Below are 28,000 nucleotides of genomic sequence, written 5' to 3'. Positions count from 1 at the left end.
TTGTTTTTTTTTTTAGGTGGACCAAATTGCGAATTAACATGCTTCCCGCTACAATAATTTGTGAGCCAATTTCAGAGTGCTTTGTTGCCAGTTTAATTATTGGATGGGCAGCCCACCATGTATTCAGATGGGATATTATGGTATTTTTCATGTGTCATTGCCTGGCATGGTTTATATTTGACTACATTCAACTCAGGGGTGTCCAGGTATGTGGATAGGCATGAAAAGGTTGGCAGTCATTTGGTGGAACTAAAACTGGTTTAATTTAGAAAAGCTTGAAATTTATCCAACCCATTCTTCAGCTTCCCATTGAAGGTTAACATCGGGTTTAAACATTACCTTCTTTAGTGGAATGTGGACACAAAACTTGATTTTCAACTTTCAGGTGATAGTTATACTATCGCTTTTATTAAGCCTCCAAAAAAAATGATGTTAAGCAGTTCAGTTATCTAAAGAAGCAGGCTTGATTTCATATAGTATATTTTAAAAGAGTGAAATTGAAGAATTCCATTTTTTAACTGTGTATAGTTCGACAGTAAATTTTTGTTTTTTTAATTCCTAGGGTGGCACACTGTGTTTTTCAAAACTTGATTATGCAGTAGCCTGGTTCATCCGTGAATCCATGACAATATACATTTTTTTGTCGGCATTATGGGACCCTACTATAAGCTGGAGAACTGGTCGCTACAGATTGCGCTGTGGGGGCACAGCGGAGGAAATTCTAGATGTATAGCTACAGCTTTGTGACTGTACATAAAGGAAAAAAGAGAAGTATTATAAATTATGTTTATATAAATGCTTTTAAAGATCTACCTTCAGTAGTTTTATCACATGTATGTTTGATATCTGTTCTTTAATTTATTTTGCATGGCACTTGCATCTGTGGAAAAAAAAAAAAAAACCCACATCTGTAGTCTTGGCCAAATGGTACCCTTTGTTTTGTGGAAGTAGAGAATCAAGAGAATTGGTTCTAGGAACCTGGCTTTGGTTTTTGTTGTTGTTTGTTTATTTTTTAAAATAAATATATATATATATATATAAAATATATGAATGCTCTGCAGCAAACACTATGACAGTATCCTTCAGTAGAGAAAGTTTCTTATTTGTGAGTACACTCTTTTAGAACATTTATGGGATGGCAGCAGCTTTGTTTTGGGGTTTAGAAAAGACTAGAAAGTAATCACTTTACGGATCTAAAGTGGTGTCACGTGGTGAACAGTCCACGGTGAGGTACTAACTAAGAAACTTTTTCATGCTCTATGCCTACCTCTTGTAGTTGTTGCAGAGCAAATATAAATTGTAATAAGGTAGCTAGGCCTTGCAAAAACAAATGGAAAAACTTTAAAAATAATAATAATAAAAGAGCTGGAGTCTAGTATTTATATGAATCTGTGAGAGAGATTTTTTTTTTTTTTTTTGGTCTCACTGCAATGAACCAAAAGTGGTTGAGTTTGGTTTTTAATTGTAGCCATGTATTGAAGGCATCCTTTTGACCAACTCTTGTTGGTTCTGTCTTGAACCATTGTTAATCACTGTGCTGGTAGACCTTTCCTTCCCTGCTCCTCACCTGCCCAAGTCCCTTCTTTCCTTAACTTTTTTTTTTTGGGGGGGGGGGGGGCGGTTGTTTTAGTGTGAGTGGATGTTTTGATAGTTGTGAGGAAAAATGCATTTCAGACACATTTCACACATGAGCTATTTTCTTACACAGTATGTCTTGTTAAAAAGAATGTAATTTCATGATACAGGTATTTAATATCTTTTTTAAGTAAATATTCTAGCCATCAAATAAATTGCAGTAGAGTATTAAGTGGGGACAGGATGAGTTTTACTCTTAAAATTAATCAGTATCAAACTAAGTCTACTGTGTGTGTGTTTTTTTTTTTTTTTTTACTCTTACAGTTAGTCTAGTCTTATTTAAATTGGATTTTTGTATTCCAGTTTGTATGACAGAATAGATCAGTGCTAGTTGTAAATGCATGCTGTATGTCACTCTTCTCTCCCCATCATGCCGCTGAACTTGCTTGTCAGGTTGTGCTTAACTTGTGGTGAACTGGACTTGTTTTTGTTTAAAAAAATAGGCAAAAATGTAAGGGATAGTGCATAAGCCTTTTTTTTTTTTTTTTTTTTTTTTAACCTTTGGTAGTGGAATTTTTGCTTTTTCTTCGGGATTAGATGGCATGTTGTCCATATGAACGCCTGCTGCAGGGCTGATGCTGGCAATATGGCTGCTTTAAATTCTGTTACTACAGTTTCCATGTCAAAGCATAGTGTGTAGCATATCAGCAATAATTACGTATTTAAAGAAAATGAACACGTTTTCACCTCACTGAGCCAACTCATTTAATTGTCTAATGACTAATATACATGGTTTAAATTGTAATATATCAATGTGTATACACTATGTATATACATTATGTATAAGCTTTTCTCTGGGCCAAACTGCTTCATTTTAAAAAAAAAATTTTTTTTTTTTTTTTTGGCGCCTTATGACGAATTTGTTTGAAGGGCATTTTCTTCATGAACAAAGGCTTTGATGCATATTCCTTTCTATGTGAAATGGGTAGTAGTGTTCCCTGAGGAAAGTTGCACAGTGAAAACCAGTCTAGTTGTGACCCACTCTGTGTTTTTTTTTTTTTTTAATCTCTATTACACAAGTTGAATTTTGCTGAATATGTTTGTAATTTGTCGGTTTGTTTAATGAAGTTTGGTTGATGCCATCCTTTGCACTGCTGAAGTGAAATCTTGCTTATTACTTGGCTTTTTGCTGATCTCAGTATGGGCAATGTAACAACACATCCAAATGGCTGGACAGACTTCTTGTGTTTTGTAAATAGAAACAATGACTGTTCTGTGTGTGTGTTTTATGTGGTCGTGGAGTATTTCCTTGAAGCTTCACTTAAGCAGGACAGAGTGATTCTTTGTTTAGCAAGTTTAGGAGTGATGGTAAAATGGTAAGAAATAATATAAATGTTGAAGAAAGCACCACAACAGAACTGTAGGAGTCCAAATTTAATAAACTGTTAAAAAAAATGTCTAGAATATACCACGTTTTATTTAAAATCATTGTATGAAGTTTTTTGTTTAAAATAAAAATTTGAATACAATCAAAACATTAACAATGTATTCTTGTTTGCTGTCTTATATTTTTATAAACATATTCCACCATTCATATCAGAATTACTAAAAGAATTCTGTCAAGTGTTAATTTGAAATCTTCCTTTTTACCTGGGCTACAAAGTCAGGCTTATGGCTTGACGTTCGGCTTCTCTGCGTTGGTTGCGTTGGTTGCACGTTATAACCACCTGGAGAACTTAAAAAAAAAAAAAACAGATGCCTGGGCCCTGCCCACAGAGATTCTGGTTTAATTAGTGTGGGGTGAGGGCTGAGCTCTGCTTGTTCTGTTTGTGCAGGCAGACCTGAGAAGCGCTGGCCCACAATCGCCTGTAGAAGAGACCCATTCGCCCCCGTGACCCCCTCGCCTAGGCTCAGAGCCTGACTCAGCCTCTTAGATGGTACAACTCCAGTGGTGGGGAAAGGCGGAACCAAGGAAAGGAACCGGCTCTGCTGCTGGAGACCTACATGGGAGTTAGACTAGGGCGTCCCCCACGCTCTCCAGTGCCAGGCCCCTCCCGGCCTAGAGGCGTTTCTGGGCCCATTTCACCACCAGCCTGTGAGGGAAGAGTACTTTTAACTGAGGAGCACATCCCAGGAGAGGAAGAGTCCAAAAGGAATTTGAAGGGATGAGAATGTTTTGCCATTAAATAGTATTGATGTTTGCACAACCTTGTGACTATACCCAAAAATCCCACTGAATTGTCTGCTTTTAAAGGCAAATCTTATGGTCTGGTTAATTCTATTCCATTTTTTTTTTTTTTTTTAATAAATGAAGGAAAATTAAAACCACTGTAAATGTATTATTTCCTTCCAGTCTTCTGATACCGTTTTCTGAAATGGCTTCGACAGAGTGCGTAGGACTGCTCTTTATGTGGCATCCTTGCTCAGACTAAGAATTGCCATTTTCAAAATCTTTCTAAATTTGACAGATGAAAATATTGTACCTCGTTGTTTAAACATAGGGATTTTGTTTTTGAGAGAGAGAGAGAGGGTGCAAGTGAGAGAGGGGCGGAGAGAGGGAGAGGGAAGCAGGCTCCCCTGAAGCAGGGCTCAAGTTCACCCGACGTGGGACTCAAACTCACAAACCCTGAGATCATGACCTGAGCTGAAGTCAGATGCTTCATGACTGAGCCACCCAGGCGCCCTAAACATACGGAATTTTTTACGACTGGCAAGATTATCTCTGCACGTAAGATTTACAACCGCTGGAATGTCTTCCATTTCTTGGTCTTATTTAAATGAGGGTCTTAATGCCTTTTTATTGTGTATTCCACATCTCTTTTCTTTTTAACCATAAAAATAACAATTTACATTACCAGACAAAACACTGCTAAAATCTTTGCATTTAAGATCATGTTTTCCCAAGGCAAGATGGGGTAGGCATGGAAATAACTGATTAACATTTGTGTAACTAAATGGCCCACACAAGTGTCCTGATCAAAGATCAGTCTTCGCAAATGTGATTTCCCTGCCTTAGAACACACCATTTTCAGCTTTGAAGTAACAATATACTGACATAAAGCTGACGTGGCATGTGAGTACTATTTTTTTTCAATACATTTCTGAACTTCATTGGCTAGTATTTAGTGGAATGTTTCCTGGGCTTTAGAGTGAGGTTATGCTAAGAGTGCAGTCATTTGGGCTTTCCCTCCGCCCCCCCCTTCAGAAATTATTTAGCCAGGAATTATCTGTTCCTTGAAAGTTCGAAAGAATTTATCCATAAGACTTTATGGGCCTAGCACTTCAAAAACCTTTTCAGTTTATTTCATTGGTAATAATCAGTTCACATTTCCAACCTCTATTCTAAAGTCACTTTTAGTCATTTACACCATAGAGATGCATGTGGCATTCTCATAATTTTCTTCCAACTCTCGCTAGCTACGTATGCTGCAGGGCAGGCGGTCTGCAGCCCCCGTGCGGGTTGAACTTGGACCTCTGATCTGAGAGTAGAGTTGGCTGGCAAGGCCATCCCTCCCGAGGCCACCAATATCCTCTTTCTACAAAGAAACCCTGACCCTGTGACTCCTTCTCTTGAAATGCTTTAATGGCTTGATGTTACCTTCAGGGTAAAGCCCAAGCTTTACTATGGCAGAAAGGCTGTTTTATGGGGTGCCTCGGTGGTTCAGTCGGTTAAGCGTCCTACCTTGGCTCAGGTCATGGTCTCACAGTTTGTGGGTTCAAGCCCTGCATCGGGCTCCGTGCTGACAGCTCAGAGCCTGGAGCCTGCTTCCGATTCTGTGTCTCCCTCTCACTCTGCCCCTCCCCTGCTGGCGCTCTCTCTCTCTCTCTCTCTCAAAAATAAAAACATGAAAAAGTGCGCCATTTTAGGTTACATCCTCGCCAGCACCTCCAGATCCACTTGTTACCATTTTGCCAAACTCACTCACATAAACTCTCATTGTAAACTTCCTGCATTCCTTGACGTCTGCCCTTCCCTTGCTCTGGGCTTTGTGCCTGTTGCTTACTCAAACTCCAGTTCCTCTGACCTCTGCCCCGCTCTCGGGACTCTGCTCAGGGTGCCAACCCTTCCATGACTATCTTCTCTGGTGATATGCCCTGTGTCTGTGCCTCCCCAGCCTCACCCTGCACTTCTGTCCTAGCACTTAATACTCGTTCTTGTAATTGCTCCTGTAGTTGTTTGTGTTCATCATTAAATTCGAAATGTCAAGGGCAGGGAGGGTCAGTCTCTTACTTGACTTTGTGTTCCAAGCGCCTAGCTTAGGACCTGACACAAAGTCCGTTTTATTGAATGAATTAACGAACAAATAAAGATAAGCATGCCTGCAGCACTAATCTTATGCCTACAGCCAATCACGTCATAGGAGCGCAGACTGTGGAGCCAGACCGGTTGGGCCCACTTTCCAGCGTCACCATATGCTTCCTGTATACACTCTCTGCGCCTCAGTGGATTCCAATGTGATCTACTTCTCAGGGTCGATGTGAGAATTAAAGGAAATACCGCATATGAAAAGCCACATTCTTGGTAAAAGCTTGTGTTACAATAAGGATCTCCAGTCACTAAGTGAAAATGAAAGCTTAGTTGCACAGTCGGACAAAGTAGCTCTTCTTCCTCCAAGGCTTGAGGAAAAGAATCGTTCACAATCTGATGGAGAGAGTTGCTTGATCTTTTGTAGGGCAACTGACCCCTCCGCCCTTGGTGGTTCACAGTAAATATTCTATCTAGCGTTCAAGACAAAAAAATCAATCTGATTTATTTAAACTATTATAAATAGTGCTATTGTAGCCCATATAATACTGGCCAGAATGTTAGCTGATGGCCTGAACTGCAAGGCCTGGCAGAAAATTGCAAGACCTCACTGCACAGGCCTGCATTCCCATAAGAATAGTCCACAAAATCTGAAGACTGAGCACGTGGTGTTCACAGCGAGCATTGCAACACGCTATGTGCAATGAGGTGCACCCGTGACATGGGCAACATTCAAGGAATTTTACCTGACTGGAATGTTTCCTGCTATTATTCTTTAAAAGGACAACTGGTTCTGTGTACCTAAAAGACATTTCCTGGGTGTTCTCTGACCCTGAGCACTGAGAGCAGTGAGTGTGGAGGCGGAGGTCTCTAGACCTGGCCATCTGAAGGGGAATTTTCTTGCACATGGCTTTGCAGCTTCCATGGTTCCTAAGCTGTAGGATAAGAATTATTTTATTTTTAATTTTTTTAATGTTTTTTTTTTTTCTTTGAGAGAGAGCAAGCAAGGGCAAGCGGGGGAGGGGCAGAGAGCCAGGGAGATACAGAATCCTCAGCAGGCTCCAGACTCTGAGCTATCAGCACAGAGCCTGATGCAGGGCTTGAACTCATGAGCCCACGTAACCAACTTAGCCACCCAGGCGCCCCGGATAAGAATTATTTTACATGCCAACTGTAGTGCCCCACTCCCCTATCATAAGGCCCCAAACTCTAAACCTTTAAAAGCTTTCCTGAAGACTATAGATGCTGGCGAGGATGTGGAAAAACGGGAACCCTCTTGCACTGTTGGTGGGAATGCAAATTGGTGCAGCCGCTCTGGAAAGCAGTGCGGAGGTTCCTCAGAAAATTAAAAATAGACCTACCCTACGACCCAGCAATAGCACTGCTAGGAATTTACCCAAGGGATACAAGAGTGCTGATGCATAGGGGCACTTGTACCCCAATGTTTATAGCAGCACTCTCAACAACAGCCAAATTATGGAAAGAGCCTAAATGTCCATTAACTGATGAATGGATAAAGAAATTGTGGTTTATATACACAATGGAGTACTACATGGCAATTAGAAAGAACGAAATATGGCCCTTTGTAGTAAATTGGATGGAACTGGAGAGTGTGATGCTAAGTGAAATAAGCCATACAGAGAAAGACAGATACCATATGGTTTCACTCTTATGTGGATCCTGAGAAACGTAACAGAAACCCATGGGGGAGGGGAAGGAAAAAAAAAAAAAAGAGGTTAGAGTGGGAGAGAGCCAAAGCATAAGAGACTGTTAAAAACTGAGAACAAACTGAGGGTTGATGGGGGGTGGGAGGGAGGGGAGGGTGGGTGATGGGTATTGAGGAGGGCACCTTTTGGGATGAGCACTGGGTGTTGTATGGAAACCAATTTGACAATAAATTTCATATATTGAAAAAAAAATAAAATGTAAAAAAAAAAAGCTTTCCTGAGATTCTGATGCAGGCACTTTCCAGGACACTGTGAGAAACATTTCAGTGGAGTTGTATCACCATGGGGATGCATTTTACTCAAGTTGACAGTGGAGTGAAGGTGGTGGCCTTGTGGGCAGGAGGGTTGAGGCTCAGCCCCTAGGATATAATTTGTTTGATCTCTAGGTGAAGTGGTTGCAATATTGTGATTTACAGTAAGATACGTGTGTGTGTGTGTGTGTGTGTGTTTGTGTGTGTGTGTGTGTTTGTGTGTGTGTTTTAATGTTTATTTATTTTGAGCGAGCACGAGCAGGGAAGGGGCAGAGAGAGTGAGAAATAGTCCCAAGCAGGCTCCCTACTGTAAGTGCAGAGCCCAAAGTGGGGCTTAATCCCATGAAGCTTGAGATCATGACCTGAGCCTAAATCAAGAACCAGATATTCAACTGACTGAGCCACCCAGGCATCCCTTTAATAAGAAACATATATTTCATCTTCAGCGCCCTTTCTGGCACAGAGTTCCTAAAACCCTTATAGTTTCCTATGTGAAGAGAGGTCTTTTGTTATGTTAATGAGTTGACTCTAGGACTGCATCTGGAGTTGGGGTTGATTGCCAGGAGAACCAAACTTGGGATTGGAGGTTTGGAACTTTCAGTCCCACCCTCCTGACCTGCAGGGAGGGGAGAGGGGCTGGAGGTTGAATCAGTCACCAATGGGCAATGATTTAAATCATGCCGATGTAATGAAGCCTCCATAAAAACCCAAAGGATGGAGTTCAGAGAACTTCCAGGATGGTGAACACATGGAGATTTGAGGAGATTCACGTGCCTGGAGAGGGCATGGGATCTCCAAGCCTTTCCTCATGCCTTGGCTTCTGCATCGTTCCCATCTGGCTGTTCCTGAGTTATTTGCCTTAGTAAATTGGTAATCTGGTAAGTAAAATGTTTCTCTGAGTTCTTTGAGCCACTCTAGCAAATTAATGGAACCCAAGGCAGGGGTGGTTGGAAACTCCAATCCATAGCCAGTTGGTCAGAAGCACAGGTGACAACCTGGACAGGTGTCTGAAGGGGCAGGGGGCCGGTCGGGGGACAGTCCTGTAGGACTGAAACCTTAACCTGTGGGATCTAATGCTATCTCTGGGTAGATAGTATCACAACTGAGTTAAACTCTTGGACACCTAGCTGGTGTCCTGTGCACTGTTAGGTAACATGGGAAGAACCTCTCCCGCCACACACTGGAATCCTGATTGGGAACCCAGTAGTGGCCGGGTGGAAGTGTAATCACCAGTGGTTGCCACAACACACAGGAATCTACAAGGCAGACCATACGGAACAGTAGGTGTTGATCGGCAATCCAGAGGTCTGGTAACAGGAACCTCGAGGCAGAGGAAAACATATTTGAAAAGTTAACAGAAAGTTTTCAATATTTTTTTCTTAGAACCTGTAATTTTGAACTTTATAACCAGGGTAACTGGAACTTTAAATTTTTACTTTGTTTGCATGGATTAGCGCAAGGGGGAAAGTGTATGGAGGAGTACCATGGCTGTGTCTAAAGACATTGAACCAAAGCTGCTGAGCAGAGGTAGGAAGCAGCCTCTGTCCTTCAGAGTCCCACTGATTTGGACCAGCAGTGCCACACCTGTCTGGCCAGGGAAGTCTGGGAAAATGACAAGCTGCCATCTCACTTCTGATCACAGCCCCTCCCAGCTAGGACCACTCAGGCTGTCATACGTCCTGCTGTGACCTTGTCTGGGGGAAACCGGTGTGATTCCATAGACAGCAGTAGCACTAGAAAGAAAACTGAGCTCTCTTGCATCTGAGAACAGAGACCCCAAAGTCTCAATCCCCAAAGCCTCAACAGAAATGTCGGGCTTCCTGTCCCTGTTACAGCCGGCCTGTATTACAGTGGCCATCAGTCCACACTGCCTGAGGGATTCCAACAGCTGACTTGCCAAATTATCAGGCAAAAGAGATTGCAAATGAAGAGAACGTGTAATTTGTGGTAGAGACCAAGCTGGCCAGAAGATGAGGGTAAGTGGAGGCAGAATAATGGGAGAAACAGGGGCGCCTGGGTGGCTCAGTCGGTTAAGCGTCCGACTTCAGCTCAGGTCACGATCTCACGGTCTGTGAGTTCGAGCCCCGCATCGGGCTCTGGGCTGATGGCTCGGAGCCTGGAGCCTGCTTCCGGTTCTGTGTCTCCCTCTCTCTCTGCCCCTCCCCGTTCATGCTCTGTCTCTCTCTGTCTCAAAAATAAATAAAAACGGTAAAAAAAAATAAATAAAAAAATAATGGGAGAAACAGAGGGGAAAATTCAATCAAAACACAAGGAAGGGGGGAAACATAATGACAACTTTTAAGAAGACAGAGCATAAAAAAATGAAATTCTGGAACTAAAAAGCAAGATCTCTAAATTTAAATTTTCAACGTATAAATGGAGCAATTACTTGTAAAAACCAAATTCATGTTTGGGGGTGGGAGGGTGTCTCAATAACCCAGAGCCAAAGACAACGAAACAAAGCATACTAAATGCAAAAATTCACAGATACAAGACATAGAGGACTCATCAGGTGGAGACTTAATAGACTAACAGTAGGAGTCCTGGGAGAAAGGGGACATGGAAGAAAACTAAAGACATGATTTCCATTGAAGGGGCCCAGGTGGGTTTATTGAAAAGACACACTCCCGGGGCACCTGGGTGGCTCAGTCGGTTGAGTGTCCGACTTCAGCTCAGGTCATGATCTCATGGTCTGTGAGTTCGAGCCCCGTGTCGGGCTCTGTGCTGACAGCTCAGAGCCTGGAGCCTGCTTCCGATTCTGTGTCTCCCTCTCTCTCTGACCCTCCCCCGTTCATGCTCTGCCTCAAAAATAAATAATAAAACATTAAAAAAAAAATTTAAGAAAAGACACACTCCCAAAGAAGTGTCCTGGTGAAATTTCTGAGCTTCAAGGATAAATTTCACCCTCATCAGCTTGAAAGAACAAAGGAAAGAGAGTGAGGTCATCATCGGACTATCAGCACTACCTAGGCTCTTGGGAGGCACAGGGATGATATGGATAGGCCGGGGGGGCAAAGTGGATTATGACTGGAAAAGCTTATGTCCAGTCAAAACATTAGTATAGGAGGGCAAAAAGAAGGCATTTCTGGACCTGTAGGGCTACAGAAGGTACACCAACCATGTACTCTGTCCGAAGTCAAGAAAGTACTCAAGAAAACAACCCCAATCAGAAACCTCTGCATGGGAGAGTTGAAAGAATTCAAGGAAACAGTGGTGAATAATGAACCTTGTGTTAGTCACGGTCTGAAAGGATGATGCTAGTGTAGGATGGAATAATGAGAATTTTTGAATCAGATAAGACTTTTTAGAGGGGAAATTTCAAGTGGCCTTGGCTAAAATTCTAATTTCTCTCAAAACCTAGGAGTAGGGACGTGAAAGAAATTAGGGCTTCAAGCTTTGCGGAGCTTTCCAAGTCTCAAGGGAAGGGCTGCCATGCCATTTCCACGGTGCGCAACAAACAACTCAAAATTGCTCCTTAGACATGAAACGTCCTTTGTCCGTTCTTCCACTGAGGATTTCTTCACTGTAGTAGTAGTATCTCTTTGAGCTCTTTCTCTCCCCGACCCCCCACCCCTTTCTGTCTGCTGTCTCTCTTTCTGTCTCTCCCACCTGGTGGTGACCTTTCTTTACCCCCTCAGCTCTCCAACCTTTTTGTTTGTTTTTTCTCCTACCCACATTCGTCTTACCCTTTGCACGGGGCAGGTTAGCTACAGATTGCAAACTTAGCTCCAGGCCCACCTGTTCAGATCCAAAACCCATCAAGATGTTCAGTGGGACAAAAGGAACAACTTCTCCCTTAGAAATAAAAAAAGGACTAGCAGAAACCTTGTGATTATGGTCTTTCTTTTTACAGAATACACTTTCATTAGAAGGCTGTGCACTTTGGGGCGCCTGGGTGGCTCAGTCAGATAGATAAGTGTCCGACTTCAGTTGCGGTCATGATCTCGCAGATCGTGAGCTCGAGCCCTGCGTCAGACTCTGCAGACAGCTCAGAGCCGGAAGCCTGCTTCAGATTCTGTGTCTCCCTCTCTCTCTGCCCCTTCCCCGCTCACACTCTGTCTCTCTCTCAAAAATAAACAAACATTAAAAAAAAAAAAAAAAAGAAGGTCCTGTATGAAGTTCAAGGTCATTGGGAAGCAATAGGGTTGAGAATAGGGTTAGGGATGGAGGTGGGGACCATGAGGTGAAGACAGATGGGGTGACAGGGCAGGAGCATGCTAAGCCTTGAAATCCTAGATAAAGAATGTAGGCTTTATCCTGAAGGCAGTGGGGGGGGGGGGCATTGAAGGGTTTGTGTTTTAGAAAGATTTCTCTGGTTGCTACATGAAGATAGAGTTTTTAGTGATAATGACCTTGAAGGCAGAGGCCAGAAGGAAATTTTTTGTTCTAATTTAAGAGGAATTCTGTTTATTTATGGAAATCACCGCCACCTTTATGACCTCAGGGTGGCTAGAAGCTTTTCTTTTTTCCATTTGCACAGGTCGGATGGGAATGTGCCACTTACAACCTGGCACTTTCCACAGTGGGAATCCTTTCGTGTCCCATACCGACCCTATATCTGTCTTTATGAGGGTCTGACTTGCAAATTCCCGGGAGGCTGACACCTAAGAAAAATCCTGTCAGAGTGACACCCCACTTCATCTAACTTCCTACCTTCATCTGACTTCTCCAGGACATCACTCTCCAATTTGTTCCTGCATATGACGGGCTCTCAGTGCTAACTTTATTTCCCTTTTCCAGTCTCCCACTCACAATTTGGCTTTCCCTACTGCTACCTGATATTCAAAACTTAATTCTGAAGGATGTTAAATTAAAACCTTAGGTAGGGGTGCCTGGCTGGCTCAGTCGGATAAGCGTCTGACTCTTGGTTTCGGCTCAGGTCATGATCTCATGGTTCATGAGGTCCAGCCCCATGTCGGGCTCCACGCTGACAGTGTAGAGCCTGCTTGGGATTGTCTCCCTCCCTCTCTTTCTGCCCCTCGAACCTATCGTGTGGTTGAGTGTAGCTGGAATAAATAAATTTAGCAATTGGTATAATTTCCAAGTTTGGTTCCTGACCCCTGTTATGAGGACTATTATGGTAAAAAAAGCAAATTAAGCCTTCAAGGAGTATTGTCCAATAGAAACATAATGTGAGCACACATTTAATTTTAAATTTTCTAGTGGCCATATTTTAAAAAGGTAAAATGAAACAGGTAAAATTAATTTTGGTAGTATATCTAATTTAACTCACTATATCCACCATAGTATCATTTCAACACTAAATCAACATACAACATATTAGTAAACTTATTTTTGTCCTATGCTACACTTACAGAACAACTTATTACGGACTACAGGTACTCAGTAACCACATGTGGCCAGTGGCTACAGGACTGGATAGCCTCACTCTAGACCTTCTCCTGCCTACCATGAGAGTTAGCCAGAAGCAATGATACATTCCTGGAAGATTCTCAGAAATGCATATGTAATCAAAAAGATTTGATTGTGGTTATGGTTATTTGGTAATGTTTCTTTCATATCCCTTTCTAACATACCTGTTTTATCTCTGCAGCTGTCAGATAAACTCAAAGAAATATATAGTATTCTTACAGATTTAATTAGGTAGTGATTCAAATTGTATCTGCTGTTCTGGATGTGCTGTCTTTACTAGAGCAAAGCATAGTTCCTAACATCTGGTGTGCAACGATGGGTGCGATAACTGTTTTTATGCATTCAAATAAGGAGAAAGCATTAGCTGCAATTTGCTTTTACCTGGCAAGCATAGCTGTCCACCTTGGCTGTCTTGCCTTGGGATTACATCAACTCTGCCTCTGTGCCACAATTTAGTCCGTGCTTGACTATCTCCTTGTTCCATAGGACATGATGCTGGCCCATTATGTTGATGACATCAAGCTAATAGGCCCTGGAGGCCTGGATGCAGATGCTTTAGGGACCTGAGTAAGATACAGATGTGATTGAAGTGAGAGAAGCATGCCATGAAAATATGGGGGCTGCTGCCTCGTTCAGTGTAAGTCTCTCATACGTGCAAACATTGGGAAAAATTAAACTGGCAACAGTAGGGAAGCTTTATTAAGGAGGAACTTGAGACAATTTCCAATGAAAGCCACGACAAGGCTAATGAAGAGACCATTGCACTAGTGTAGGTGAGACTCTAGGCTTGGACCAGATGGGGGTCTAGATCCGGGAGAGTGGAGGTGGGTAACAGTCTCATTCCTGGTTTGGCTGTTGTCAAAGAACTCACATGGCTTTCCAATCACAACTTTTAATATATTAAAAGTCACTACTAACCATTTTTTCTGGGAGTTGACTGAAAAAATTATCAACTCAAATCTGTCCAGATGTCATATGACAGTTCTGTGTGGATTCAAGTTTCAATTTGACATTCCCTGAACTTTCTTTGTTGGGAGGTCCTCAAAAATCACGTTTCTGCAAAGCAAATTAATTCTATAAGAAATATTTCTAAGGAGTAGCATCTTACTCAGTGTTTAATGGGAAGAAGAGAAGTAACATTCGACTATCTAATCATGCACCAAATCTGTGAGCCTATTTATTCCTTCCTTATGAGATTGTAAACCTTATGAGATTGTAGTGATTATATTCTTTTTTTTTTTTTTTTTTTTTTTTTGGAGACAAAGAGAGAGTGCACGCGTGCATGCAAGCAGGGGAGGGGCAGAAGGAGAGAGAGAATCTTAAGCAGGCTCTATGCCCAGCACACAGCCCTACTCGGGCCGCCATCTTGCAACCATGAAATCATGACCTGAGCCAAAATCAAGAGTTGCATGCTTAACCAAATGAGTCACCCAGGCGCCCCTGATTATATTCATTTTATAGATGATAAGAGTAATCAGGGATTCTGACAAATGAGTTCCCCACTGTTTTCAGAATTCCCACCTGCCAGGCTAACTTAGCCCCAGTTGATCTGGCTGAGGCCCCACTTCTCCTTTTGCTCCATACAAAAGGGCTCACAGAAAACTTAGCAATGCTACGGTCATCGGAAAACTACTGTCTTTTTCACTGCCAGCCTGGGACCACCAGAACCCAATAGGAAAAGCAGAGGGTGGTAGGGGAGTGGGGAGCAAGAGCTCAGTGTGCTCATTCTCAGCAGGGTTGATGGCAACCACTCCCATCTGTAGAGTTACAAACGTGTTCCCACTTGTTTCTCTATTGAATAAGATCTTCACAAGAACTCTCTGAGTAGGTATCATGAGGTCCATTTTAAAGATAGAGGAACTGAGGGGGCGCCTGGGTGGCTCGGTCAGTGAAGTGCCCCACTTTGGCTCAGGTCATGACTTCTCAGTTCTTGAGTTTGAGCCTTGTATAGGGCTGTCTGCTGTCAGCACAGAGCCTGCTTTGGATCCTCTGTCCCCCTCTCTCTCTGCCCCTTCCCCACTCATTCTCTCTCTCTCTCAAAAATAAACAATTTTAGAAAAAAAAGACGGAGAAACTGAGACTCAGAAGCAGACTTACATGTGTACAGTTATGTAACTCATAACCGGCAGAGCCAAGGTTTGAGTTCAAATCATCTGACTCCAAAACCAGAACATTTTCCACTGTATCAGGCCACAGAGGAAAATGAAGCATGGAGCATCTTTCTGGATAGAGTCAGGGGCCTGAGATTCCCTGGTAAGGGGCCAGTATCCCTGCAGGGTGTCCTTCTTTCCTCAGGTTGCTTTGGGACTTTAAGGCAAATCACTGTGTATTGTAGTCAAAGGCTGGTGTGGCATGCTTTCTCAAGCATCCAAGCCCAAGGATGGTCATATATTAGGAAACAAGGTGGTGTTCATTCACCATACTCCTCCCTCCTAAGCCAGCTTCCAAAGTGACTGAGGCATAATCATAAAATCTCACAAAAACAAAGCTCAAAATACTAGCTTTATGGCTGAAAAGGAGACCATGGGTTCACCTCCCCAGACTTTCTATTATTTATCCCCAGAATGGCAGTCTTTTCTCTCTGAGGGGCAGAATATATCCCAGTAAGTTCACGGCATGGAGGAGCAGAGAACCTGAGTTTTCAGAGAGCAAGCTGCTCCAAAAGAGAATTTTCTGGTTAGTCACTTCTCCCTTGGGGAGCACTGTGTGAAGGAGAGAGGGGCTGAACGTGTCTGCCCATGCTTTCACCTCTTCTCTATGACAGTGTGAGGAAGGGGGAACAAGCATTCCTTCCTCTCAACACTGTGCTTCCCACATTGCAACATCCTGAGGGTACCAGGGATCGTCAGCAGATGCAATATGTAATTCATTCTGACGAGGAAAGAAAGACAATGGTCTTGGTGTCTTATCTAGAATGGTAGGTAAATGAGACAATCGTGTAAGAGGAAGGACTAGTAACCAGGAAGAGCAGATGTGTTATTTGCAGACAGGTGGAACAACCAAATTAGAGTTTCAGGGCTGTAAAGAACTTAGAGATCATGTACAACAAATCCCTGCTTACCTGACAGGCTTGTTTGGCAAGGTCATGTGGGAATTTATGGGGCTGGGATGTGAGTCCAGCATTTAGTTTGGTTGTCCTAAAGAAGTCTAATGACCTCAGCCCCATACCCATGACCCCCTTCTAAGGCTTTCTCACCTTAGGGCTCATGCTGCTACTGTTGAGCCCTCTAGCATGGCCATAGCTGAAGGGGGGAAGGGTAGCCAGCCTAGATGCTGGTCTATAAACTGAGCAGGAGGGACTCCAGTGACTAATTGAACCCGCTAGATTCTGTCTTTTGAGGATTTTTGAATATGAGACATTGGGCTCTGAGCAATTGATAGGAAGGGCAAAAGACACTGAGAACAGCAGTAAGAAGGCATGAGCTGAAGCTATGAGTGAGCAGGGTGTGAGGTCAGATGAAGAGCAAAAAGCGTTTCATAGGTGGAGATGTGAACAGCAAAGAAAGGATGGAGGAGCTGGGTTCAAACGATGGGGAAGCTCTGGAGTAGCGATTAGCTCCTCCTGCTGTGGAGGGAGGTGTAGAGATCACCCAGCTGCCAGACCACGTTGGATCCTGCACTACCTTCCAATTACCAAACTATGTTCTAGGCCCAGGGGAGGTTAGCTGTTGAGCTATTAATAGGGTCACCAGGGACCTGGTTATATGGCCAAGATGTCACCCTTTCTTAAAACATGTAGCTTCAGGGGCACCTGGGTGGCGCAGTCGGTTAAGCGTCCGACTTCAGCCAGGTCACGATCTCGCGGTCCGTGAGTTCGAGCCCCGCGTCAGGCTCTGGGCTGATGGCTCAGAGCCTGGAGCCTGTTTCCGATTCTGTGTCTCCCTCTCTCTCTGCCCCTCCCCCGTTCATGCTATGTCTCTCTCTGTCCCAAAAATAAATTAAAAAACGTTGAAAAAAAAAATTAAAACAAACAAACAAACAAACATGTAGCTTCATAAAACACCAACACTCAGGGTAAAATGGGTAAGCCTTTTTGTACATTACAACCCAAACAGGCTAACACATTGGCTTTTCCACTAGCAACTGCACCTGTACAAACCACACAAATCAGTATTAAAAGTTTTTTTTTTTTTTTTTTTTTTTAAATTTTTTTTTCAACGTTTTTTATTTATTTTTTTGGGACAGAGAGAGACAGAGCATGAACGGGGGAGGGGCAGAGAGAGAGGGAGACACAGAATCGGAAACAGGCTCCAGGCTCCGAGCCATCGGCCCAGAGCCTGACGCGGGGCTCGAACTCACGGACCGCGAGATCGTGACCTGGCTGAAGTCGGACGCTTAACCGACTGCGCCACCCAGGCGCCCCAGTATTAAAAGTTTTGATCCCATAGTTGTGTCCCCTCTGGCAGCAACACTTACAGTTTTTTGATTGGCCCAGAATTCACTTATGATCCTTTCCTCCATCCCAAATAATCACTATCAGAGCCTTAGAAACCTCCTGGTACAGCCTATACTACTCCTTTTTCCCTAAGCAGGCACTCCTTGGGCACTGGGTGCCTCTGTGTTTAGTGTCTGTCCTAAGGTCCAAGAATAGCATGAGCAGTCGTGATGATTAAGTGCCCAGAGCATGACTCCCTATTCACGAAACGTGGAGCAGCTGGGTGGGAATGCACGTGTTGGATGAAGGGAGGTAAGTCGGGTGGGAAGATAAGAAGAATGCCCGGCTAGCTAGGAACTGTAATCTCTAGCTTTGCTTGGATGTGCCCTAACCTACTGCGACTTGACCTCCTCGCCTTCTTCACCGCATTTTTGCTCTCTGCCACTCTTCTCTCCTCCCCCTTCCCCCCTTCCCTGGCCTCTCTATGGGACTCTGGGGTGATATGAGTAAATCCCAACAAAGCTTCTACCAAATCCAGGTCTCCTTCTCCTAGAGAGTCTCCAGTGATAAGAGCATGGATTTTTCACAGTTGGTTACAAACTTGACTTTATTTTCTCACCTATAAAATTGGCAAAGTTCAGTCTCTCCAGCGAACGGTGTTGGGAAAGTGACATGTGGAAAAATGAAACTGGACCACTTTCTTACAACATACACAAAAATAAATTCAAAATGGATGAAAGACCTAAACATAAGACAGGAAGCCATCAAAATCCTTGAGGAGAAAGCAGGCAAAAACTTCTTTCACCTCAGCCACAGCAGCTTCTTACTCAACACCTCTCCAGAGGCAAGGGAAATAAAAGCAAAAATGAACTATTGGGACCTCATCAAGATAAAATGCTTCCGCACAGCAAAGGAAACAATCAGCAAAACTAAAAGGCAACCGACAGAATGGAAGAAGATATTTGCAAATGACATATCAGATAAAGGGTTAGTATCCAAAATCTATAAAGAACTTATCAACACCCAAAAAACAAATAATCCAGGGAAGAAATGGGCAAAGTTTAAAAGCCCACTTTATTTACAAAGGTGTAGGAAAACAAGTACTCTCATACATTGCTGGTGGACATATAAATTGGCACAATTTTCAGGCTGAAAATTACAAATCACATGCCTTTTGACTTAATTAGCTCCACGTCTAAGAATGTATTCTAAAGATATACACGTAGCAAACTTTACTCGCTTTCTTTCAGGAAGCATCCATTAAGGATGGCTCCAGTGAAGAAGCAGCAGTCTTTGGAATTCTCTGTAGCCCATGATATGGGATAACCAGTGTTGTATGTAGCCAACAGCCTGTCTGGGTTGAGAATAGATATAGGTAGGTGGCCTTTCTCTTTCCATCAAGCCTTCCTCGATTTTTCCAATAGAACGACATACAGAGCACCTCACTACATCCCTTACAGAGTGCAACTGAAGAACTCAAACTATTCACCAACTATTCTGCCTTTCTGATGAATGAAAGAGTGTAAGAGGGTTGTGACCATGTAATAGGGGATATTGGGCAAAAAGCGACAGTACTGTTGCATAGGAAATGCCAGAGTACGGTGTAAACGGGAAGTCATTTTCAGTTCTGACCTCAAGCAGGAAGGGGCCCCTCTAGCCAGACAGCCTTTAAAACTCCTTTTTGCCACCACAATCTGTAATGAATTCAGCCACTAGAAGAGCGCACAGAGTCCTTGGTTAGAGATTCAGAACGCCAGGCTCACTCAGCTATTCCCAGACTCAGCATCCAAATACCGGTACCTTGAACCATGTGCAGAAAGATGACCTATAGCAAATGGATCCTATAGAAAGAGGCAGACCTCCCAGTGCAGGGCACACTGTGTGAGACGGGGAGACATGGGCTACCTACAGAGAATTAGACCCAACCTGCCCCTTTGCTTTAGGGTCACTGCCAGAATCATCTAAAGAGGATCCAGAGCTGGGGTTCAGAAGCCATCACGGGCTGTTACCCAGGGTGTATTATATAGCCTGCTTCAATCCTTCTCAACATTTCACTTTGCCATTTCCATTAAGTTCTGAGCTTGGCGAATTCCAAGGCAATATTAGAGTCCTCTAGAAAAATAAAGATAGGTACTGCATTTTACTAATTTTTTCCCCACCATTCCTGCCATACATTACAACAGTTCTTCATTTCAGGGGGTAATTGGATGGAAAGATGATTTCATTTGTCTATTTTATGTAGGACAAGGCTTCCTGTGCTTTCTTTTCTTATCTGCAGTATCAACTTTTATGATTCTGTGGTAAATTTACTAACATGGAAAGAATAGGGGATAAGGGGAGGGGGTTGAATAGAATAATGGTGGGGTCTGGAGTGCCTGGGTGGCAGAGAGATACTTCAAAGAGAAGAATGAATAGCAAGGCCCTAAATAAGTTGTACTCTGAGTTTAGTAATGTTAGCTGTGTTCATTGTGAGGACAGGTGTTTGCCCTCTGATAATAAGTAGACTTTAATCCTAGGTGTGAGTACAAGTCATGTCAACAGGGGTGGTTCCAGAGAAATTCACAGTTATTGCCCAAGACGCAACATTAGCCCACAACCAAATTCTCACACTGAAAAGTCACTGGCAAGTAGGAATGCCAGTCTTGATACAGCTCATTAGGTAACAGAAAAGGAACTGATCCTCCAAGTCAACAAACATCTTTGGATGCTTCAAGGGCTAGCCAGGCAAGCCATTCCAGCAAGGGAGAGGTGTGGCTCTGGTGTGTGGTGACACACGGTGAACACCCAAGCTCCGTAGTGCTGATTAGTTGTGTAATGGGTGGATGAGTCAAAGATCATGCTTCCTAGCTTGTCAGATACTTGGTAGCTCCCAGGAACTTGCTCCAGACTTCCAGTGGCTCCATGCAAGCAATCCTGGGGCTGATTACGAGACCACATCAAGACTCAAATTTCAGTGTCATAAGCACTGAAGCAAAATCCTCCTGACTCACATCCTTTAATCCAAAGAGGAAGATTTCAGTCAGAGATTGTGTTTCTGTGAGCATCTTCACTTTCACCAGGGCCTTGTGAATTTATGTGGACAGCACAGGAGGAGCAGCAAATTAAGAGTCTGGTCCAGCAAAATCAGCTCTGGCAAGGTATGAAATCTTACCCACAAGACATGGTCGTGCTGCCCAGTCCATAGCACCAACAGCTATGGTACCATGTTCCCTGCAGGGAGCTTCCTCTTCCAAGTCCCCTGTAATGTTGGTATCGACACTTACCACCCTGCTACCTTATAGTTTGGGAATGGATGGAATGGTTAGCTTTCCTTCTCATCCCCAGGGCTCCAGGAAGAACAAGTAGTCATATACTCCTAGGTTTAATCCCTGGCTAAGGTACTTAATAATTGGATGACCATGGGCAAATAATCTGAGTCTCGATTTCTTCATCTGTTTATTAAAAATAGTAATACCCACTCTGTAGGGTGTTTTTTGAAGATTAAATTAAATCAGCTCTATAAAGTGCCTAACACAGTGCCTAGCACAAAAAAAAAATGGTAGTTTTCATCTCTGGAATTAGTGAGTCTCAGAACTGGAAAAAATGTTAAAGGTTATCCAATAAGACCCGCCTTCTGTTATTCTGTTGCCAGAATCCCCTATTACACCTCCAAGACATGTGGCCATCCAGCCTCTACTTTGAGTGTATCAAGGCAAGAGACAATACTCCTAGGAGTTCTGAGGTTCTTGCTGAAATTGAGCTGAAATATAGCTCTAAGGGGCTTCGACCATTTGGAATAGTAACCCCTTACCCATGTACAAGAGTAGCACTCTGACTGTGCAGACTTGTACCACACATCTCTGGGCGATGCTGTTCACACAGACCACAATGTAAATGGTGCCTCCTGGAGTTGGGCATTGTGATGGCCCTGTCTATGTATAAGTCATCCAAATATTTAGTGTCAACCTCACATTCCTTTGAGTCTTTTCTTCTCCAATGAAAACCTCCAAATTGCTTCTATCATGTCTCACATGACAAGTTTTGCATCTCTCATCACTCAAGTCACTCAGTGCTCAACTATGTACTGCCTGGATCTGGGCACAATGCTTTAGTCATCATCTGACCAGTCTGGAGAAATGAGACCCACTTTTCACATTTCACACCACTAAGCTATGTTCTCTCACCCCAATTCCATCCTGAACTTGTATGGTTCGTTTTATTATTTCAGTTCTCATTTAATCCTTACACTTGCCCCTATGAAATTTCATCCAGCTGGGTACAGCTCATCATTCCAGATGGTGAAGACATCTTTGTATCATGCAACATACTCATTCTCTCATGTTGGTACAGAGATTACTCAAGACTCACAGGACAAAGGGCAGAGTTCTTCCTCCCACTCTTAGAAAATTCCCCCTAACTGACATAGATTCTTTTTTCTTTCCTTCCTTCTTTTTTCCCTTCCTCCCTCCCTTCCTCCCTCCCTCCCTCCCTCCCTCCCTCTCTCCCTTCCTTCCTTCCTTCCTTCCTTCCTTCCTTCCTTCCTTCCTTCCTTCCTTCCTTCCTTCCTTCCTTCCGATACTTGTTTCGCTAACATACAGTTAAGATGTCTCTTTATTGACCACAACTGTACTATGGGAGACTTTGTTGAGTTTCTTGTTCAAATGATTTATTCCTTCAGACAACAGTGTTGGGCACCTGCTGTGTCTTGATACTGTAGTAGATACCTATAGTACAGGCAATGTTGTGCTGGAAAACATTTAACACTGACTTCCCAGAAAAAAAATCTTTGATCTGTAGCATTTGCTGATTTCCATGACATAAGTACTTCCAAAATGGCAGACTTCAAACTATCAATGTGATGTCACTGAACACGGAGTTGGGAGGAGATGTGCACAATTAGCTCTTGTGAACTAGCATGAGCCAACTCCAGCACACTACTGATGATGTACACATGAATCATAGGTGGTTTCTGCCTTAGAAAAACTCCAAGAGGTTTTTAGAATCTATGATGTACAATGCCCTTCTTCTCTCTAGACCTACTATGCAGAAACAATGTCAGTGAAGGATATAAAATTTGTCAGGTATAAGTTGTTCTCAGTGAACCATTGTGTTTCATACTGCAGTGGACCTTTTAAGTGGTTGTGAACCTAAATGTTTCATTCAAAATTATTTCCAGAAGCAAGGTTAAACTCATTCACCTATAGTTTAAGGAATCCTATCTCCTCCTTTAAAAAAAAATTAGTACAGGGGTCCCTGGGTGGCTCAGTTGGTTAAGCGTGTGACTTCAGCTCAGGTTGTGATCTCATGGTTGTTGGGTTCGAGCCCTGCGTCAGGCTCTGTGCTGTCAGCTGGAGCCTAGACCCTGCTTCAGATTCTGTGCCTCCCTCTGTCTCTACCCCTTCCCTGCTCACACTGTCTCTCTCCCTCTCAAAAATAAATAAACATTAAAAAAATTTAGGGGTGCCTGGGTGTCTCAGTTGGTTAAGCATCTGACTTCAGCTCAGGTCATGATCTCACAGTTCGTGAGTTCGAGCCCCGCCTCAGGCTCTGTGCTGACAGTTCAGAGCCTGGAGCCTGCTTTGGATTCTGTGCCTCCCTCTCTGTCTCTCCCCCACTCACACTCTGTCTCTCTCTCAAAAATAAATAAACATTAAAAAAATTAAAAAAAATTAGTATAGGGCACCTAGATGGCTCAGTTGGTTGAGTGTCCCACTCTTGATTTTGGCTCAGGTCATGATCTTACAGTCGTGAGATTGAGCCCCATGTGGAGCTCCATGCTGGGCATGGAGACTGCTTAAGATTCTCTCTCCCTCTCCCTCTGCCCCTCCCCCATTCATTCTCTCTCTCTCTCTCTCTCTCTCTCTCTCTCGAAACAAAAATAATTAGTAAATTTCTAATCTTCTAGCATGTTTACTATTCTCCGTAAGTCCTTAAAACTCTCCAAGCACATTTTAGAAATCCCATTCCTAAATTCTCAGTAACTTGGGGTGAATCCCATTCCAATTTGGGAACCCAGAGTACATACTGCCTCTTCACCTACCTTGAGCTTTGGTTCCAACCAATATTTATTCTTCTCTTTTGGATCCAAAGATCTTTCTACTTGATGAGAATGATAAAAGGAAAATAAAGGAAAGGATCCTTTCTCCATGTTTTCATGACAGATAATCTTTGCTAACTGATGGGCAGAATAAGTTCCCCATTCCCAAGATGTCCACATCCTAATCCTTGGATTAGGAAGGACGTTATCTTACATGTAAACATGTTATATTTTTTGGCAAAGAGGAATTAAGGTTGCACAAGGAATTAAGCTTGCTAAACAGATCTTAAAATAAGGAGAATATCCTGGATTATCCAGATGATCCCAGTGTAATCCCAGTTTTTTAAATGTAGAAGAGAGAGGCAGAAAAGATTTAGAGATGCTGCTTTGCTGGCTTTAAAGATGGAGGAAGAGACCATGAGGCAAGGAATGCAGGTGACCCCTCAAACTGGAAAAGGCAAGGAAATAGATTCTCCTTTAGAGCCTCCAGAAGGAAAAAATCCCTCCTCACTCTTTGATTTTAACCCTGTCAGACCCATTTTGGGCTCTGACCTCCAGAATTGTAAGACAGTAACTTGGTGTTTTTAAACTACCAACTTTGTGGTAAAACATCCTACAGCAGCCATAGAAAACTCATATATCAACCTCCTTTCTTGCCATCTTCCATTATCAAGGCTGGAAAGTCCAGTACAGATAGTCCCCAACTTACAATGTTTTGACAAGTAGGATGGTGCAAAAGTGATACACATTCAGTAGAAACCATACTTCTAATTTTGAATTTCGATCTTTTTCCAGGCTAGTGACATATGGTAGAATCATCTCTCATGATGCTGGGTAGTAGTGGGTACAGCTCCCAGTCAGCCACGTGCTCACAGGGGCAAACAACTGATACACATGCACCACAATTCTGTACCCACACAACCACTCTGTTTATCACTCTCAGTACAGTAGTCAATAAATTACATGAGATATTCAACACTTTAGTATTAAATAGGCTTGCTATTAGATGATTTTGCCCAACCATAGGCTAAAGTGTCCTGAGCACATTTAAAGCAGGCTAGGCTAATTAAAGTATTTTCAACTTAAGATAGACTTATCAGGACGTAACCTCATTGTAAGTTAAGGAAGATCGGCACTTGCTAAGTCAGTGGTTCTGTGCTTTTATAATCCATTACCAAAACCATGACGGTGACTTAGATACCAGTGTCACCAAAATATGGTGATGTGGAGATCCAGAGGACCTTGACCACTGAAGAAAGTGCTTTGGCTATCAAGACATGCTCTATCACTAGGGGCGCTGGGGCGGCTTAGTTGGTAGAGCATCAGACTTTGGCTCAGGTCATGATCTCATGGTTTGTGAGTTTGAGCCCTGCGTTGGGTTCTGTGCTGACAGCTCAGAGCCTGGAGCCTGCTTCGGATTCTGTGTCTCCCTCTTTCTCTGCTCCTCCCCCGCTCATGCTCTGTCTCTGTCTCTGTCTCTCTCAAAAATAAACATTAAACAAAATTAAAAAAAAAAAAAAAAAAAAAAGACATGCTCTATCACTATAGCCAGACAGTATTTTCTCCAGAGGTAGAAGGGAAGATAATGCTTCTTCTCTATGGTGTATGTTCACCTGTAGTCACATCTGATGTGCGAGCTCTCCAGCTACACAGCACTATCTTTACATAACACATACCCACACAAACTCTTTTCTCAAGGTGTCTTCATAGCACTAGAGTGCTACATCCAGATGACTTTCCAAACTTGGCCATCCATTCTACCTGGAACCAATTTCCCCTACAACCTCAGTGTCCTGGCTCCTGAGAGCAGAAGTCTCACATCACCCTAATCCCAAGACACACAACATTTTCCTAGTCAGAATGGGTGTTATTTTTTCCAGAGGATAAAAACCTTATCTTAATACAGTAAAAGTGTATCTTTGCTTCCTAATCCCCCTGAGGAAATTACTCGACTTGCGCATGGTCTTGTGATTCTCATAAATTTAACGTCACTTTTTGGTCAGTACTGCTTCTCCACCCTTGCTTCTCTAACTGATTCCTCTCCCCACCCAACCCCCCACTTTCCCTCCACCACGAAACCATCAGGAAAGCAAAGCAAGAACTTTGCCACATATTTGATGTAGAGGCCACTTTTAGGCAGCAGGCTTGAGCAATGGAAAATGAACAAAGCAAAAGGGCCCACAGACTCTTTAAACGACATAGCCATAGGCCCCAACTGACCAATACAACCAGACACAGTCCCTAAGATTACTAAAAAAGGGAAAATTCCATATGTTCCTATACTCCCCCTCTCTATGGTATAACTGCGGCCCCCACCACTGCCTCAAGGCAGATAGTCTCTCCTTTGCTGTCCTGCCTGCCTCCCGTCTCTTTCAGTGTACTTAATAAACTTCTCTTTTGTTCTGCCTTGGGTGAATTCTTTCACTGCCCACACCACTGGCCCCCCACCCATTACAATGTCTCACATTTGGTGACCCCCCCATCCAATCAGGTCACCCCACATTTGGGTCTTACGTGAATGAGATTTTCAGGAAAGGGTGGACAGCTTATGTACTGCCATTGTCTTGCCCTATACTTCCCTTCAGCTTGGAGGGCAGGCTGCAATCCTTTCCCACAACCAAGGTATTTATTTCCTTCTCCCTTTTTATCCTTACCTATGTGCCCTCCATGGAGTTTCTAGCCTAAGGTAATTGATTTCCATACCACCATAAATGTTCCCTTGAGTAACTCTGTTCTCTTTCATCTCTGTGTTCCAATCTTACGTTTCATGCCCCAGAGTCTCTGGAACAGTGTTCACTGAGTTTATTACTCACGCTTTGTACTCTCGTATCCTGAGTTCATCAATCATTAATATGTCCTAGGTGCTGTGGGACATGAAAGATGCTCCATGTGACTTGAATCCTTGTAGTTTACCCGTCTAGTTGGGACATTACCAGATAACGATGCTGTGAGATAGGAGTGGCATGCACTTTAATAAAAGAATTGATAAGTTCCAATGAGAGCTCTGAAGTGGGCAACATGTCACTTCCAATTTGAAGACAGGGTTCAAGGAGGAGGGGCTTCCAAGCTGGGCCTTGAAGAATGAGAACAATTTAGAAACGTGAAGATGGGGAGGGTGGCAATTTGGGCCAAGGAGGCTATCCTGTGAGCAAAAAGTTCAGACTTGTGATAATGCTGGGCGTCTGTCTCCATGGAGAAGAATGAAGCTTGGCTTGGACAAGCACAGCATGGTGGATGAAGAGTGTGAGATAAGAGTGTGAGATACATTTCTGTAAGACTAGAAATGTAGATGGGGTCAGACCTCAGAGGGTTCTCAAGTCAGCAAACAGGATTTGGCCTTTCAGCTATAGTCAATGGGTATCTTTAAAGTTTGGTGAGCAAAGAGTAAAGCCACTTACTTACTTACTTACTTATTTATTTATTTACTTAATGTTTATTTTTGAGAGAGAGAGAGAAAGACAGCATAAGTGGGGAGGGGCTGGAAGAGAGAAAGAGAGAGACAGACAGAATCTGAAGCAGGCTCCAGGCTCTGAGCTGTCAGCACAGAGCCCAACACGGGGCTCAAACTCAGGAATCATGAGATCATGACCAGGAATTGTGAGATCATGGCTTGAGCCAAAGTCAGATGCTCAACTGACTGAACCACCCAGGTGCCCCGCCACATAGTTTTTAAAATGTATAATAGCCATTCACTAAAAGAATATTGGTATTCAGTAATTTTTAAAAATGTTTTATTTGTGGGGCATTAAACATTAAAAAAATGTTTTATTTGTTTTTGAGAGAGAGAGAGGGCACATGTGAGTAGGGGAAGGGCAGAGAGAAAGGGGGACAGAGGATCCAAAGCAGCCCTGCGCTGACAGCAGAAAGCCCAGTGTGGAGCTCGAACCCACAAACCGTGAGAGCATGACCCGAGCTGAAATCAGGAGGTGGATGCTTAACCGACTGAGCCACCCAGGTACCCTATGGCCTTCTTATACAAGGTAAAGTGGTTAAGAGAACATCAGCCTTAGAGTCAAAAAACACACAGTCAAATCCTGCCTCCTCCTCTGCTAGCTGAGATTTGACCAGCTTAACCTCTTTCAGGTTCAGCTGCCCCATTTATAAAAATGGAGACTGTAATAGAATCTACCTCAGAAGGTTGTTGTAATGCTTAAATGAAATAATAAATGACACATACTTAACATAACTGACTCACAGAATAAGTGTTCAGGACATGTTAGGGGAGAAAAAGCACAGCACACTTTCTCCACAGCCTGGAAAACACATCTCCTATCCCCAATTCTTGTGCCCAGACCAAACTATTAGGTAGTTGGTACTGAGTTTTCCACAGCTGGTCATAGGCATCACTCTGTTGGTTTTGCTCAAACACGGGTCAGGGAGGGAAGGAAGAAGAGGGCCTAACTCCCTAAGTCCCACCTCTATTCCTGCTCTCTGTTT

The 28,000-nt window shown here is 43.2% G+C and overlaps 2 protein-coding genes across 20 annotated transcripts in view; one reads left to right on the top strand and one right to left on the bottom strand.

Annotated features, from left to right (window-relative positions):
* The window catches only part of UGCG (UDP-glucose ceramide glucosyltransferase), a 37,337-nt gene extending 34,217 nt beyond the window's left edge, over positions 1–3,120 (top strand). The window contains exons 8-9 of the mRNA XM_058694547.1: positions 17–206; positions 563–3,120. Coding sequence (XP_058550530.1) covers positions 17–206; positions 563–733 — 361 coding nt within the window. The 3' untranslated portion in view covers positions 734–3,120. The remainder of the gene's footprint in view (positions 1–16; positions 207–562) is intronic.
* The window catches only part of SUSD1 (sushi domain containing 1), a 305,056-nt gene that overhangs the window by 33,073 nt on the left and 243,983 nt on the right, over positions 1–28,000 (bottom strand). For 2 of the 19 annotated variants that reach the window (XR_009251478.1, XR_009251487.1), the window contains 2 exons: positions 13,554–13,735; positions 1,021–3,310 (listed from right to left, as the gene is read on the bottom strand). The exons of 9 other annotated variants lie outside the window; for them this stretch is intronic. Coding sequence is in view for 4 of the 10 variants with exons in the window: in XM_058694516.1 (XP_058550499.1) it covers positions 26,473–26,636 (164 nt within the window). In the remaining 6 variants the exon portion in view is untranslated. Of the gene's footprint in view, positions 1–1,020; positions 3,311–13,553; positions 13,736–14,090; positions 14,229–26,069; positions 26,637–28,000 lie in introns of those variants that run through there. 8 more of the 19 variants (XR_009251480.1, XR_009251484.1, XM_058694523.1 and 5 more) reach the window with 6 other exon arrangements.

Source organism: Neofelis nebulosa, chromosome 12, assembly GCF_028018385.1.
Source record: "Neofelis nebulosa isolate mNeoNeb1 chromosome 12, mNeoNeb1.pri, whole genome shotgun sequence".
NCBI lineage: Eukaryota > Metazoa > Chordata > Mammalia > Carnivora > Felidae > Neofelis > Neofelis nebulosa.
This window is presented reverse-complemented; position numbering and strand designations above follow the sequence as displayed.